The sequence below is a fragment of the Mustela lutreola genome, chromosome 4 (assembly GCF_030435805.1).
Source record: "Mustela lutreola isolate mMusLut2 chromosome 4, mMusLut2.pri, whole genome shotgun sequence".
Taxonomy (NCBI): domain Eukaryota; kingdom Metazoa; phylum Chordata; class Mammalia; order Carnivora; family Mustelidae; genus Mustela; species Mustela lutreola.
The window spans coordinates 192,046,154-192,062,566 of NC_081293.1; the positions used below are offsets into that span (position 1 = coordinate 192,046,154).

The 16,413-nt window shown below is 43.3% G+C and overlaps 1 protein-coding gene across 2 annotated transcripts in view; it reads right to left on the reverse strand.

Annotated features, from left to right (window-relative positions):
* Positions 1-214: 214 nt before the first annotated feature.
* Positions 215-16,413, reverse strand: part of TPK1 (thiamin pyrophosphokinase 1) — a 351,662-nt gene continuing 335,463 nt past the window's right edge. For both annotated transcript variants that reach the window (XM_059172147.1, XM_059172146.1), the window contains exon 9: positions 215-1,677. In XM_059172147.1, coding sequence (XP_059028130.1) covers positions 1,559-1,677 — 119 coding nt within the window. In that variant the 3' untranslated portion in view covers positions 215-1,558. The remainder of the gene's footprint in view (positions 1,678-16,413) is intronic.

The following is a 16,413-nucleotide window of genomic DNA, read 5'->3' on the forward strand; positions in this document are numbered from 1 at the left end:
GGGGCGGGCGCAGGCAGCACCCGTGGGAGCGCGCGCCCTCCCTGCGGTCGGAGCCAGAGGACCCCGGGGGCTCCCGATCGGGGCGTCCGCTGCGGTCGCCGGTAGCCACCCTTCGGGCCGTTGTTTTCCTGTTGGTTATGAGAGATGGGTGACCATGAAATACAGTTGAGAAAATGGGCTGTTTTCTTAAGAACGGACCACAGACACGCACACGGGTTGGTCACTATTTTTATTTAACATCGGGTTCCCGTCTCCTGCGCTCGCGTCGTCGTTACAACCGCCCTCTGGAGGGACCCGGTCGCGACCGCGCGGAGGATCCGCCGCCTGCTTCGTCGCAGCACCGGGTGGACAGAGCTGCGGGTCCCCAAGAGCAGACGGGGATGCGCGTTCGCAAAACCTCGCGGGTGGCTTCTCGCGCCGCGGCTCTCCGGCGCCGCTGGGGAGGGCAAGAAGGGAGCCGAGGGGCTCATTAAACACGAAGCGAGGGCGCCTCTCGGTGGCCCAGGTGGACTGAACGGCCGGGCCGGCGACGCGGAGCCTTCTCTGCCCGGTCACTGGCAGGTGCACTGGCAGGTGCAGCGCGAGAAGCTGCAGGCGGGAGAGGGAAGCTCGGCGCCACCCGCCCTCCCCTCCCAGGGTGAACGGCCGCAGGGGGACAGGAGCTCGGCCTGCAGACCCAGCTTCTTCTACTTGGTGGCACGCTCCTTTCCCGGCCCTCTGCATTAACTTGGGGTTTGTGCACCTCTGCTTTTTCAGTCTCAGTATGTCAGAAACCATTCCGTTTCCATGCAGGAGTTTCCTCTGCACAGCATCCCCGGCCTCGGTTGTGACTCGGATGAGGGCAGTTTGCACCTGTCGCTCCACTGGAGCCTACTGCTCTCACCTCAGAGCCGAGGGGGGGTGAAGTGCCGGGGGCCCTCTGTGAACTGTCACGCACCCTTCATGCCGTTTCTCTCGGCACCTACAGCTGTCCTAACTGCCTGTTTTCAAATTTAACAATTAGGTCAGTGACTCTTGATTTATTTTAAAAGTTAATACCAAAGACAGTAATAAGGCCAGGGCGAAATGGTGCCGTCCTAACAGCCCAGTCCCAAAGGAACTTTTCCCCATGTTACACAGAGGACTCCAGCGCTCATAAACACTAGACAGAGCCTTCGGGGTAAGGATTTAAGGATGGGCAGGAGGCAGCTGATGTGTTGGACACCAGAGACGCTCAACAGAGAACAGTCTCCGCTTCAAAATTAAAAACAATTCCCTAGGAGAAATGGAATGCTAATAATCGGTCCTGAATTTTGTAGCGGAATGACCCACTTTGGTTTTCCAAGTGAATGTAATGGAGCTTATGTACTTTTTTCAAAAATAATTTTTCTCCCTCACTGTAGAATTGAGATCTGTCATTTATGGTACCTGGGGTTCCTGAAACATTAACATCTTTAAAACTAGGGGGCATCCCATGGAGAGGTTTAAATTTCTGTAAACCAAGGTGAACTCTTGTGGAGCAGTAAGTCAGCAGCAAATGAGTAAATCCGAGGCCCGGCCATAGATACCACTTGCTGGGTTAGGTTTTGATGGCCATGGTCCAGAGGAGCGGGTGGTCCGTCTCTATGGTCACGACACCAGACCCATCATAGGTATTGGAAGTACTGACCAGTGTTCCAAAGCCAAGCATGTTGTTCGCTATAAGAAAACGATAAAACAAAATGTTTATTAGTGAGAGACAACCTTTCTCCAGCGTGGAAGAACTTTGTCAACGGTTAGCAAAAAGCAGGGAAGCCTGTGCTTTGACATAAGCTATATAAGATGTGGAATACGTGAAACAGAGCTTATAGGATTTCAAAACTGAAAGTTTCCATAATTTGCCATAACTGCTCTTCCGGGAGTTAGTTCTTGGCTGTTAACTATTCTGGGATATATGCCATTCTCGGACAAAATTTCATTAAATTTTTAAATTTTTGTTTCATTACCAATTGTAAAATCAAAACCCATTTTGTAATGTGCTACTTACTTCCCTGCCTGGGTGCAGTAATAACTTTTCTTGATGATTGAGAATTAACATTTTACATAAGTTATTAAATTCTACGAAGATACAGTTTTAGCTTCAAGTCTGAATGATATGGGGCGGAAAGCTAATTACTTCCACAAAAGCATGGGATTTTGGTTATATTTTTCTCATAAATTAAGAAAAGCCAAAATGAGCAAGGCTTGCTTTCTGTAAAATTAATAGGAACTCAAAGGTCGAAGCCAACTTCCAACTGTGAAATCTTGAGGAAGCCATAAGCCCAGCTGTAAAAATGAGGCCCAGAATGAGAGATAATCTTCTAACTACTTAATTATCAAATATCAAAGTAAAAGGTTAGGCGTTAAGTGATATATATGTAATTGGTAAGTAAATTCTAATTCCATGTACGTCGATAGTCCAACAGGTTAGCTGGAGCGAATGCGAGGCATTGAGGCATTAAGCTGACGTAACTTCACTTTCTTTCTTTATTACGTAGGAGCAGTTCCTCAACATGATGGCAAACTCAGGACTGTTCTATACACATTCCATGATAACCAATATTATTCTCGTGGTTAAAATTCAAAGACAAAAAAAAAAAAAGGAGTCCTTTTCCATTACCAAGTCTAACTCTGAAGTTACACTTACTGGGGGAATAACTCATTATAATGCTCACTTCCCACTAGGGGGAGCCTGTTATCTTTCCAAGGAAATCTTGAAAAAGCAATTTAAAAAATTCAGAGATAGCATTACAGGACAATGGTAATTAGTAATCACCAGTTAACACAGTTTACTTATTAAAACTCAAAGTACTTACTTTTCAGAGTTGTCAGCGCCTTTACTAATGCAAACATCAAGTTATAAGGTAAAACCATACAAGAATACGGAGTGCACCTCAGGCGCATATTACCCTGATATATAATTCAGCATCAGAAGCTCTTGGCTCTTCAATAATTTGGAACTTCTTTGAGATGCAGTTTCCAAATTATACGAATAGGCACACAGATTCACAAAACTAGACACGATTATATGGATAGTGGGTTAGGTGGCGGTCGTGGATTCAGGACAAAGTCTATCTGGGATCTCTGGGAGAAAGAGGCCTTGGCTCTCCCGGCAACAGTGTGAGCGCTGCAAACCATCTATTCATAAAGACCATTCTGGATGCTCTAGTGGGCCTGCCACCTTCCCAGTGGAGAACAGGACACGTACGCACAACCACCTGGGTTTGACACACGCATTTTAAGATTCTGCAAGCTGATTGCAATCCTGGCTTTACATAGGCTCAAAGGACAAGAGCACGAAATTATTTCTCTAGTTTGTAGTTGCATATAAATTCCTTTCTGCTTTTCCGTAGGTAGACTATCAATTTTGGATTATTGGGACTAGACCCTTAGGAGACAGATATATATCTAAGTGTCTCTCTCTCTCTCTCTGCGTTTCCCTGACAATACTTAGTGGGGAAAGAATAAACACAGTTTTCCTCTCGCGAGAGTCCCTCCTCATCACCTGATTCAACTCTAGTCACCGCCCAAAGACCCAACCTCCAGACACCACCACCCTGGGGCTTATGGCTGCCACATTAAGACTTTTAGGGGACACATTCAGTGTGTAGCAGTACAACCAGAATTAAAGGAGGGTTACAATTAAATACATTTGCAAATCTCCCAACTTTATGGAGATTACAACAAAATGATAGAAAACTAAGATGAATAAGCTAAAATACAAAATCATGAATTTTAACTTACTGTCTCACTGCAGTTATCTTGGAGTATATTCCTTTCAGTCAAAGAATCATGCTTTTCAAGCAAACAGTAAAGTCCTCATATAAGAAAAAAAAAGTTTTTTTTTTTTTTTTAGGAAAATAGTTGGCATTATGATTGAACTCTCTCTACCCCAAATGTTGGAGGGTCAATCGTAAAGTAAAATGACAAGACTGGCAGAGAGACAACTCCGCACAGATGGGAAAACAAATTATTTTCTTCCAGTTCTAATGCAATATATTGATGCACACAGCTTAATGACTTGACATATCTATGTACTAGCAAACGGTTATCACATAAATTTAGTTAACGTGTATTGCAACTTTTTCCCCTTGTGATGAGAACTTTTAGAATCTACTCTTGCCAACCTTCAAACATTCCCTACGGCACTGCTGGCTACATTGATCGTGTACACTATATGCCCAGTACTGCCCGCTCTTAGAACCAGAAGTCTGTACCCCCTTCCCTTACTTCCCCCCCACCACTGTGCCCCTGGCTACAAAGTAGCAGGTTTTCTGTGAGGCTTTAGATTCCTCGTATCAGTGAGATCACACAGTATTTGTCTTCCTCTGTCTGACTCACTGCAGGTAACATACTGACCTCAAAGTCTAATCGTGTTGCTGCAAATGGCAGGATTTATGGCAGAATCATATTCCAGTGTGTGTGTGTGTGTGTGTGTGTGTGTGCGCACACTTCTTTATCCTTTCATCTACTGATGGACACGAGGTTGTTTCCCTTTCTTGGCTCTTGTGAATAACGCTGCTAGAGAACACGGTGCGCCACTTCTCGGCAACATGTGTCCTCGTTTTCTTCAGATGGTCCCAGAAGTGCAACTGCGGGGTCGTAGGGTGGTTCTAGTTTTAATTTTTGGGGAATCTCCATAGTCTGTTCCAAAGTGGCTATACCAACTTATATTCCCATCAGCAGCATACCCAGGTTCTCTTTTCTCTAAGACTGTGCCAGCCTGTGTTGTTTTTGTCTTTTGGAGGACAGCTATTCTACGAGGTGTAAGGCGACAGCTTGTTGTGGTTTTGAGTTGCGTTTCTCTAGCGATGAGCGATGCTGAGTGCCTTTTCAGGCACCTGTTGGTCATTTGAATATCTTTTTTTGAAAAACGTCTGTTCGGGTACTTTGGCCATTTTTCAACTGGATTATTTGCTTTTTTTCTTTTTTTGCTCATGAATTTTAGGAGTTCTTTATATTTTTTCAATATTAACTCCTTATCAGATATACAGCTTGCAAATATTTTTTTCTCCTTTTCACATATAGGTTGTCTTTTCTTTTTGTTGATTGCTTCTTTTGTTGTGTGGACGTTTTTGTTTGATAGAGTCGCACTTATTTATTTTTTAATTTGTTGCTTGTGCTTTAGCTGTCTTATCAAAACATCATTGCCAAGACCTGTGTCAAGACAACTTTTCCCCTAGGTTATTTTCTAGGATTTTCATGTCTTCAGGTTTCATGTTTAAGTCTTTATTCTATTTGAGTTAATTATTTTTAAAGATTTTATTTATTTATTTGACAGAGATCACAAGTAGGCAGAGAGGCAGGCAGAGAGGGGTGGGAGGAAGCAGGCTCCCTGCTGAGCAGAGAGCCCGATGCGGGGCTCGATCCCAGGACCCTGGGATCAGAGGCAGAGGCTTTAACCCACTGAGCCACCCAGGTGCCCCTATTTGAGTTAATTTTTGTGAGTGGTTCAAGAGGAGTCTAGTTTCATTCTCTCACATATGAAAACTCCATTTTCTCAGTATTGCTTATTGAAGAGATAGTCTTTTCTCAATTGAGTGTTCTTGGATCCCTTAGCAAGTTTTTTTTTTTTTTTTTTTTAAGATTTTATTTATCTGAGAGAGAATGAGTGAGAGAGAGCAGCAAGCAGACTCCCCAAGGAGCTGGGAGCCTGATGCAGGACTCGATTCTGGAAGTCCGGGATCATGACCTGAGCCAAAGGCAGTTGCTCAACCAACTGAGCCACCCAGGCGCCCTCCCTTAGCAAGTATTAGTTGATTGTATAGGTGGGGGATTTATTCTGAACTCTGGATTATGTTCCATTGGTTCATGTATATTTTTTTTATGCCAGTAACATACTGTTTTGATTACTACAGCATTATTATACAGTTTGAGGTCAGGAATTGAGATGCCTCCAACTTTGTTTTTTCCTCAAGATTATTTAGCTATTCAGGGTCTTCTGTAGTTCCATACAAATTTTAGGATTTTTTTTTTTTTAACTTTTGTAAAATATGCCATTGGAACCTTGATAGGAATTGTAGTAAATGTATAGATGGTTTTGGAAAGTATGGACAGTTTAACAATATTCTTCCAATCCATGAACGTGGAATATCTTTCCATTTGTGTCTTACTTGATTTCTTTCGTTAATGTCTTATAGTTTTCAGTGTAGAGATCTTTGACCTCTTTGAGTAAATTTACTAAGTATTTTATTGCTTTTGATGCTATTATAAGTGGGATCATTTCCATCTTTTTCAGATAACTCATTGTTAGTATACAGAAACACCATTGATTTTTGTATGTTAATTTTGTAACCTGTACCTTTGCTGAATTGTTGATCTGTTTGTTTTGGTACAGCTGTTAGGATTTTCTGTATATAAAATCATATCATCTGCAAATAGTTTTATTTCTTCTTTTCTAATTCTGATGCCTTTTATTTTGCCTAACTACTCTGGCTATGATTTCCAGTACTGTGTTAAATAGGAGTGGTAAAAGCTGGCACCCTTGTCTTCTTCCTGACCTTACAGGAAAGGCTTTCAAACTTTCACCATTAAGTATGATGTTAGGTGTGGGTTTGCCATATATAGCCTTTACTATATGGAGGCATGTTCTTTCTATACATTTGTTATCATGAATGGATGTTGACTTTATCATGAATGGATGTTGAATTTTGTCAAACGCTTTTTCTGTCAAAAAATTTTTGTCAAAAAAATTTTGTCAAACGCACCTGTCAAAATGATCATTATTTTTCTATTAGTGTGATGTATCATGTTTATTGACTTGTGTATGTTGAACCATCCTCAGATCCCAGAGATAAATACCATTGATTATGGTGAATAAGCCTTCTAATGTGCTGTTGAGTTCAATTTGCTAGTAATTTCGTTGAAAATTTTTGCATCTGTATGTGTCAAGGTTATTGGCCAGTAGTCTTCTTGTAGTATCCTTATCTGGCTTTTGTATCAGGATAATGTTGGCCTCATAAAAGGAACTGGAAGTGTTTCTACCACCTCAAGTTTGAAAAGGATTGGCACTAATTCTTTAAATGTTTGGTAAAATGCACCGGTGAAGCTACCTGGTCCTGGGCTTTCATTCATTGGGAGATATTTCATTACTGATTCAAGCTCATTCATCTGTTCAGATTTTCTATTTTTTCCTAACTCAGTCTTGGTCGGGTATATGTTTGTATGAATTTTTCCATTTCTTTGCAGTTGTCTAGTTTGTTGGTGTAGTTTTCATATAATCTTTTGTATTTTGGTGGTTTAGTTGGAATCTTTTTTGTTTATAAATTTTGTTGATTTGAATCCTCTCACGTTCGTTAGACTATATAAAGATGTCAATTTTATCTTTTCATAGAAACAACTTAGTTTTTTTAAAAAAAGTTTTCCTTTTCTGTATTTCATTTTCTAATCTTTGTTTCCATTCCAATCTTTTCTTCCTCTGCAAACTTTGAGCTTAGTTTGTTCTTCCTTTTCAAGACCCAAAGGTGTAAAGCTGGTTATCTGAAATCTATTTTCCTTTTTATAATTTTTTAAAAATTTTAAAAAAGATATATTCATTTGAGAGAGAGAGAGAGAGACAGACAGAGCACAGGGAGAGGGAGAAGCAGACTCCCCGCTGAGTTGGGAGCCTGATGCGGAGCTGGATCCCAGGACCTGGAGATCATGACCTAAGCCAAAGGCAGATGCTTAAGCATCTGAGCCACCCAGGAGTCCCCAAATCTATTTTCTTAATGTTTGCATGATAGCTATGAACTTCACTCTAGAACTGCTTTTGTTGTATCCTGTAAGGTTTGGTATATTGGGTTTCAAGATACTTTTTAAATTCCTCTTCCACCCATTGGTTGTTCAAGAGAATATTTAAGTTCCATGTGTTCATGAATTTTCCAGTTTTCCTCGTGCTAGTGATCTTTAGTTTCATACCACTGTGGACAGAGAGGAAAACTGGTATTTCATTTTTCTTGAATTTGCTAAGACTTGTTTTGTGGCCTAACATAGGATCCTGAAGAATGTTCTGCGTGCTGGCTGTGTTCCCTGCCTGTGCGACTGGAGGTTGGGCGCCACAGTTGTGTGGATCTGTTGGTCAGGCTTCCTAGGCAGTTAGGACTACTAACTGCTATTCTCAGGAACAGGCATGGTTATAAAATCAGCTTTCCTGGTTGGGCAGGGCAGCAGAACAGGGGCTAACGCCATAATGGCTTGTTGTTTGGGGACTCAAATCAGGCAGGACTGTGTACCATCTCTGGCCAGATGGGATTGCCAGCTCTGCTCTGCAGATGGTGAGAGCCACTGGCTATGTGCTTGGCTCACGTGCCATTGGAAGCAGGGCTGCAGGATGGATGACCAGTCTTCCCCTGTGCTTTGGTTAGGTGCCCTGGGTGGGTGGGCAGAAGGCTGTGTTCAGCAGTGGTCAGGGCTACAAATTAGTTTTCCTGCTTAGGGGGTTTGCTGTAGATGCCCTGAGGCTGGCAAGGCTCTTTTCTGCAGGCCAAACGAGCCCTGGTCTTGGCTCTGCAGGTGGGAAGGGCCGCTGGCTAGGCTCTCCCCGCAAGTGCTGCTTAACTGGGATTACAGGATGGGCTGTGCACATTCCTGGGAGCTATGGCTGGATGTCCTGTTAGGTAGGGAGAAAAGTAGGACTATAGATTAGTTTCCCGAGTTGGTTGGGGCCATAGAATAGGTCCCAGAACCTGTAAGTCTCTTGTTTGGAGATCCAATCAGGCAGAATTCTGTACCAAGCTCCCTGGCCATGGGGTTACCTTTCTGTTTCTGCTTATAGGCAGCTTGAGTGCTGCTGGGCTAAATAGTTTTGCAGCGGCTCAGGCCAGGCTTCTTGCACTGGGAGCTACACTCAGCAGCAGGAAACCCTATGAATTAGCTGTCCTGCCCAAGCAGAGCGTCTGAACTGGTTCCAAGGCTGGTACGGCTCATGCTCTCTGGCCCCATATCAGGACGGATCAGTGCTCCACCAAGTTCCTGGTCAGACTGGGCTACAATCTTGACTCTGCAGGTAAGCAAAACCATTGGCTGAGGTTTCTACTCGAATGCTGCTAGGAGGGGAAACTCGGTCTTCCAGGATCCAAAGGGGCTGCTATAAACGGTTCCCCTTTGCCATCACCATCTCCTCCCCAATGCCCAGGCCGCACAAACGATTCCCTCTTGAGGTAAGACCTGAGTTTGGGTCTCTCGAGAAGGGACCCACTTCCCTACTGGAGAAACTAGGGGTCTTCTTGGAGCAGGGCTGTGCTGGCCTGGGCAAGGAGTGGCGTGGTTGGCATGGCCACTCTTCTTGCCCTTCGGGTGCAGCCCGTCTTGGTCTTTGTGCTTGAGGCTCACCCCCGTGTTCTCGGGTTTTTACACTGGTGTCTCCTCTGTGGGTGACCGTTGGTTTCTTGTGAACCGAAGTCGGGAATGACCGAATGACCTGTGTTGCCCCCTCGATGCCATCGGTCTCTCAAAATCTACCCCAGAGAACTTGTCCAAAACCTTGGCTCGCATAACACTTAGGCTCAATTCAGCATTTAGCCGATAGAGATGTCGGCCCCAGCCCCTTTGTTTGCAGAGAGTAGAATTAACCATCATTCTAAGATAACCAGTCGTTCAGATCAAGTCCTGTTTTAACTAGAGACAAGAATAAAAGTTACAGCTTTGTGTAAGATGACAGGAAACCATCTCACATGTGATAAACATGACCTAAAATTGCTTGCTTTGTCGGAATGGCTCTCATCAGTTGCTTGAAGGGCAGCTGTGGCGTAACAACAACACTGGCCGACGAGTGCTGGTTACGCTCCTGTTCCAGTGAAATGTGATACTTGGTATGTTAGAGAAGACAGAAGCACAGCCTCACTTTTGGGTTTTCAGGTTTTAGAGAGAAATAGAAGTACTTAAAAATAAGAATAACATTAACGTAGATTTTAGAATTTTCATCCATTATCTCAAACTGTTTCCTTTCCCAAAGGTAAGGATGAGAGGTAGGCACTTAATACTCTGTTGCTTTTGATGACATCCTACCAGCTTTTGTCTAAAGCTGGAAAGACTGAGGACTATACAGTAGAAGCTGGCAAAGTGGTGGAACTTAAATTATTCAACCCTTCTTGCGTCATAGGAGGCTAAGTAGGGCCCTTTGTCCTGGTGTCTTGCCTGCCCTCCCCCTGCAAACCGACTCAGCGGGGCTGTGGCTCCTTCAAGCTGACGGACGGTGCAAAAGAACATGAGGGGAGTCTTTGGATGCTTTAAAGCACTGGGAAGCAGGAGTGGGAAGGATTTGCTCCCTCTGCTCCTGGGTGACTGTTCTGCTCAGATACTTTGACAGAGGAGGCATCTCCCTGTCAAAAAAAGTACAAACCCCGTCGTGTGAGGTTAGTCAGTCAGGCCTAGGTTCAGACATTGGCTCTACCATTGACTTGCTCTGTGATCTCAGTTTTCTCATCTGTAACATGTGGATAAGAATATCTTCTTCACAGAGAAGCCGTGTGAATTACCTAGCCAAAAACCCAACACGTGATAAGTATTAAAGAAATTTTCAACTTCTTTGCTTGTTTCTGTCAATGAAGTAGGTCAACGTGTCCTTTCTCCACATTAGTAATCTTTTGAAACGAAAGAGAGAGGTTGCCATGATTTGAACGACCAGCAAATGCCTTACTTCAAGTGATTAGTTTGTAGCCAACTGAGCAGGTTTATGATGAGATCAACTCTGCCGGGCTGGTAAATCATTTGTTTTCATAGGTATTTACTGTGTTATCTTCTTTGTGGGACACTAGATAGAGCTAGACACGGGTATGTATACAGTCAAGCCCAGCAGAGCGGACAGAAGCATGGGGCGGGGGCCGGTGAGGCTGGGGCCAGGGTGGGCTGCACATGCAAGCAGCCGCTGAGTCCTGGGGTGTGGGCGGTGTCGCACGCACCCACACAGGCTGCGAGCATGTCCTGGCTGCCGACAGTGGTTATCTTGTAGGAATGAGTAAGTGAATTATAAAAAAGATAATGCCAACATTTCTTAAAGAAAATGAGTGAGTCAGAGAAGGGAGAATGAGCTTTGCCCGGGAGATGCCGTGCAAAGAGGCGACACTTGGGATCGAGGCGCTCTCACCACCTGAGCACTTGCAAGCACCACGTGCTCGAGGGACAGCAGGTTTTCAGTGTACAGATGAGGAAAATGAAGTTCAAAGGTTAAGTCCATAGGCTGTGATGATAATGACAGTGGTTAGACACATGTCACCAAGGGAGGTTAAGGCAATTCTTTGAAGAGCTTTTAAAAGCGAATTGAGGCTGCTCTTGTTTTCCCCGAGGTAGGGAGCTGTCGGCAGCCCGGCGGACTAGAGTAGGTGGGCGATGCCATGAAAGGGTGGAAGCCACGCTAAGCCTTAAATGACGGCCATATATGCCCGCAGACAAAGTGTGATGAACGCCACACGATGGATCTTGAGGTTCCCCACCATTCTGGCACATTACGTCAAGTTCTGGGAGTGCAGTTAGATGTACTGGACATTATCACTGACTATCTCAGACGTGATGGCACCGCTGTATGCTCTGCCTTCATCATTTACTCTCTGGAGATGCTTAGCTGATTCGAAGAAATGCTATATTAAGAAAATACAACAGATTTCATCAGCAGAAAAAGCGAATGATACTGCCTCTGAAATCAGTTCACTAGCATCGGTCTTTACTATTTTAATGATTTGAACTACAGATTTAAAAGAGATATTTACAGACAGGCATGTTAGGCAAACTTTGGATTTTAATTTACCCTTTCCTAATACTAATATCTTTCCCGAATTCGTATTTTAAAGTTGTTTCCTATAAAATGGCATTTATACTTAGGGTTCTTTCCTTTAAGGCAGAAACTCAAACTAGCCCCAGTGTAGAGCTGGAAAAACCTGCCTTCCATGTATATTTACTGGGATCTTAAAAAAAAAATACAAGCTGGAGAGCATCTGTATAGAAAGACATCCAATTATCTCTATCAGCCCTGTTGAACAGAATTATGTGATCCAAATATCTAACTTTTAATTTTCCAGAAGCCACATTAAAAAAGTAGAAACAGATAAAATATTTATATATAAACACACGGGTTATTTTTGTTGAGATATAATTGACATATAACATTAGTTTCAGATATACTACGTCATGATTCAATATATGTATATACTGAGGATCGATCACCTGTCTTCTCTTTGTATATTCTTGGCTCCTTTTTCATAATCTAATTGACCATATATGCGCAGGTTCATTTCTGGGCTCTCTGGTTCCACTGGCCTGTTTTTATGCCAACAACACGGTGTTTAATTAGTGGAGCTTTGTGATACAGGTTGAAATCAGAAAACATGATGCCTTCAGGTGTGTTGTTCTTTATCAAGATTGCCATGGCTGTTCGGAGTTTTCTGTGGTTTCATACAGATTTTAGGATTGTTCTATTTTTTGTGAAAGATGCCTTTGGAATTTTGGTAGGGATTGCACTGATCTATATAGATTGCTTTGGGTTATATGGACATTGTTAATTCTTCCAATCCATGAGCATGACATATCTTTCCATTTGTGTCTTTTTCAATTTCTTTCATCAAAAATATTATCATTTTTAGTGTATAGGTCTTTTATCTCCATTAAATTTTTTACATGTATTCTTTTTGATGCAATTGTAAATGGGGTTTAAAAAAATTCTCTGATGGTTTGCTGTTAGTGTATAGAAATCCAACAGATTTTTCTATGTTAATTTTGTATCCTGCAACTTTACTGAATTCTTTTATTAGCTGCAACCCTTTTTCTTTTAATAGTTTTTAGGATTTTCTTTATATAGTGTCATGTCATCTGCAAAGAGGGACAGTTTTACTTCTTCTTCACCATTTCAGATGCCTTTTATTTCTTGCTCCTGTCTAATTGCCTTGGCTAAGACTTCTGATACTCTGTTGAAGAAAAGTGGTGGGACTAGGCCACTTTATATTCATATAATCATATATACATAATAATGTATATAAAACATATAATATCTAAAATATTGCCATTTTAACACGTTATCCATATAAGAAATTATTACTTAGATATTTACATCCCTTTTTTATAATAAGTCTTTGAACCTGCTGTGTATTTATAGCATACATCAATTCGAACAAGTCAGTCATAAGTGTTTAACAGCCTCATGGGGCTAGTGGCTACTGTATTGCTTGGACAGTGCAGCTCTAGGTTACTGAAGCAGAAACCATATTTATGAATCAGGTATCTGTTTTCTCAGGGAACATTTATCACCGGACTGATTCATCTGCAGATATGTATTCAGAGTCTCTGGTTATAAAGGGACTAGTAAATTCAAGTGAGCACATCAAGTCATTTCCAATTATTTCAACTTATGACAGGAATGGATCAACAGACATTTGGACACTTGGCATATGCTCAGCAGAAAGAAAGACTGAGTCCTCTGCCCTTTAAGTTAAAGGCTGTAAAGATAATAAAACTAGACAAGAAAACAAAAAATGTAAAATCTAAACAAACCTAGCAAAATTACCAATAGAATACATCCTGTGTTCTGCAAGGGACTTAGTAAGTAGACTCCTGCGTGGACGTGTGCCACACGGTTTTCTCACTGAACTCCTTACTCCGAGTTTATCACCTGTCGTCCCCACTCCTCTAAATTCCCTAGCCGAGCCGACCATTCCCGCCCGAGAGAACCACCAGGGAGACCTGATTGCTCCTCCCTGCCTGGCCTTCCACCCCCAGTATCTTGGCCTGGCATTAAGGCCTTCCCTCAAATGGCTACTTTCTCCCAAATAAGCCATTGGCCAGCCAGCCCATGCTACCTGTACTCCCTTAATAGATCAGGAACTTCCTACTCCCACCACAAATTTTGATGTTTCCCCTCCTTGTGGAACGTAGCCCATCTTTTCTGTGCTGGCTGTATCCTTTCAATCGGAAGTCAAATTCTAGCCTAGATCGCTGCCTTTGGTTCTCTACCCACTGCAGGCTGAATTAACGATACACACACAGAGAAAGACGTGCGAATGCAGGAGAATGTTAGCAGTTCTAAATCTGGATGGAAGGTATACAGATTTTACTGTTCTCTTCAATTTTTTGATACGTTTGAGGTTTTTTTGTTATTTTTTTTTTAAATATTAAAGTTCAATGTTAAAGTTTGGGGGAAAGTTAGGAAAAAAGACTAAACCCGTGAAGGAAAGTGCCTTCTCCTTGTTCATTTTAATGCCGTTAGAAGAATCAAATCAAGAAATGCTCCTTGATTTGAAGTGCATTAAAATAAACCCGAACTGAAGAGAACGTGCACTGAATTTAGGAAGCAGCCATGTGGCTTGTGGTATGTGCATTAGTGGCTGCTCGGAAGGCACTACACAGGGATGCTAGGCATACAGACCGTTACGTGGGACAGAGTTCGTCCTTGTCACCGTGCTGAAGCTCACACAGGACAGCATTTACTTACACTTACTGACGCAGGAGAACCTGAAAATTAACCCGAATTATGCCTGATGCCTGGAAAAATGATACTAGCAGACATCTTCCTTGCGATAGCAAGCCCTCCGCTGTGTTTTCTGGTAAAAGTTCTCTCTCCAAACCCTGAAGGGATGAAGCCTTCTCCCAAGGTGGGCCTGGTCACCTTCTACCCCGACAACCAGTCCTTTCTTGAACTCCAGCGTCTGAGGAAAGGCTATTCTAATTCTACTTGAAAGTGGTTGTTTCGTCTCCCTCAGAAGTCTCACCTTGCCCTTGGGTGAGGGCTGAAGGTATTAGATGGCTTCTGATGTTCCATTCCTCTTTCGTCTCCACATAGCCCGTGTCTCCACTCAGCCTGCTGTCCCCAAAACAAGTAGACTACGAGAAAATGCCGCAGCTTGGAGGACCCAAGGCTCATTATGCCACTTAGAAAAGGTTTCCCAAGCACTTTCAAATGTTCAGGCTTTTCTAAAACACGTTATTTTTCTTTGTTAAAAAGAATTCCCTAATGTGTTTTATCATTAGCGTGTCCTACTCACAGGGCCTGCAGTTAAAGAGCGCATCAGAACTGCTTTACGACAAAAAGGACAGTCCAAATCCGTAAAATGTGGCCTGTTTAATTACTAATGGTGAAATGAATGATGTTGTGTAGAAATGACCCAGGACTTTCAGTATGGAAATTCCGTATCAGATTTAAATGTGTGCAAAGAAGGGAATGTTAGTCTGTCCAGCAGCTGCTCTGAGCTGATTTATTTTGCTCGACTTCCCTCAACTCCTGGGGCCCTGCCTTGCCTCGTGTGCCACTGGCCTGTCTCCTGAACACACATGCAAGTGTGAGGATTGTGACTGCCTGTGAAAAAGGTGCCCGTCCCTGACAGGGGTTCCATCCCAGTGCACAGCTAGCAGGCGGGAGAACCCTGGGCAAGTCCTTATGTGCTGCTGGCGCCAATGTCATCCCCCAAAACAGAGCTGAACTGCCCACCGCAATATTCTGGCTTTGGCTAAAAGTTCTTCAGGTGACCTTGACATCCATTTGCAAAATACCACTTAGACCTCTCGTTATCTCTGATAGGGCTGCTTGTGGACGTGGATGGGGTAATGCCTGTGACGGTCTTTGACTTCTCCATGAAAGTACTGAAAGTCTGCATTATTATCACCATTTCATCTGCACTGAGGAAGCTTTAAAGTGGCATTCGTTTCTGTCCTTCAGATGGCAACAGAGATGACCGTAAGCACCTCATGCGAACGGAGACAGCATAGAAAAATAGAGGACAGTAGAATATGTGGAGGTGGTGGTGTGTAATCACTTCATATCCGTCTCAAAGCCACAGGTGACGACATCCGCACAGAATAAGCTAAGGAGACGTAATCTGTGCTCTTTAGAATTTACCAAGCCAAATCAGGTAACCCCAAGCAGACAAATTAAAAAAAAAAAAAAAAAAAAAAACCCGCAAAAATTATCCTCCAGAAAAGGCACAGCAGCTCTCCTGGGAGGAACAGGGGGTCCTGGAGGCTGTTAGCAGCCGCGGCACCTCTCCCTTACCCCTGCAAGCAGAGACTGGACAAATTTCACGTGTGGGGCTGGAAAAACTGGTGGCACCCCACCCCCCGGAACTGCTTTGAAGAACATTTATTCATTTAAGTGAGATCAGATTAAAGCAGCCTATAAACCAGCTGACTCCTAGCACAGGCATCAGATGACTGTCATCTGTAAAGGGACGGATGCATGTCAGTGAAGGTCCCTGTTGACCTCAGCTGGGTAGGACCTGGGTCACAGCTGTCACCTCGAGCACGGACGGCAAGGGTGGAAACATGGTAATCACCCAGGGCAAAGGCACAGACTGGTTTGTGACATCAGAAAGGCCAAGCCCCACGTGGCCGTGGAAATACAGCTCTAACGGATGAAGGCCTGGAAGTCTACTTCACAGCTGACAGCTGCTGCTCTGGAAGGCCAGCTCAGACAAAAACGCTTTCCGACGTAGTTAAAAATAAATTTCTTACCATTTTTCA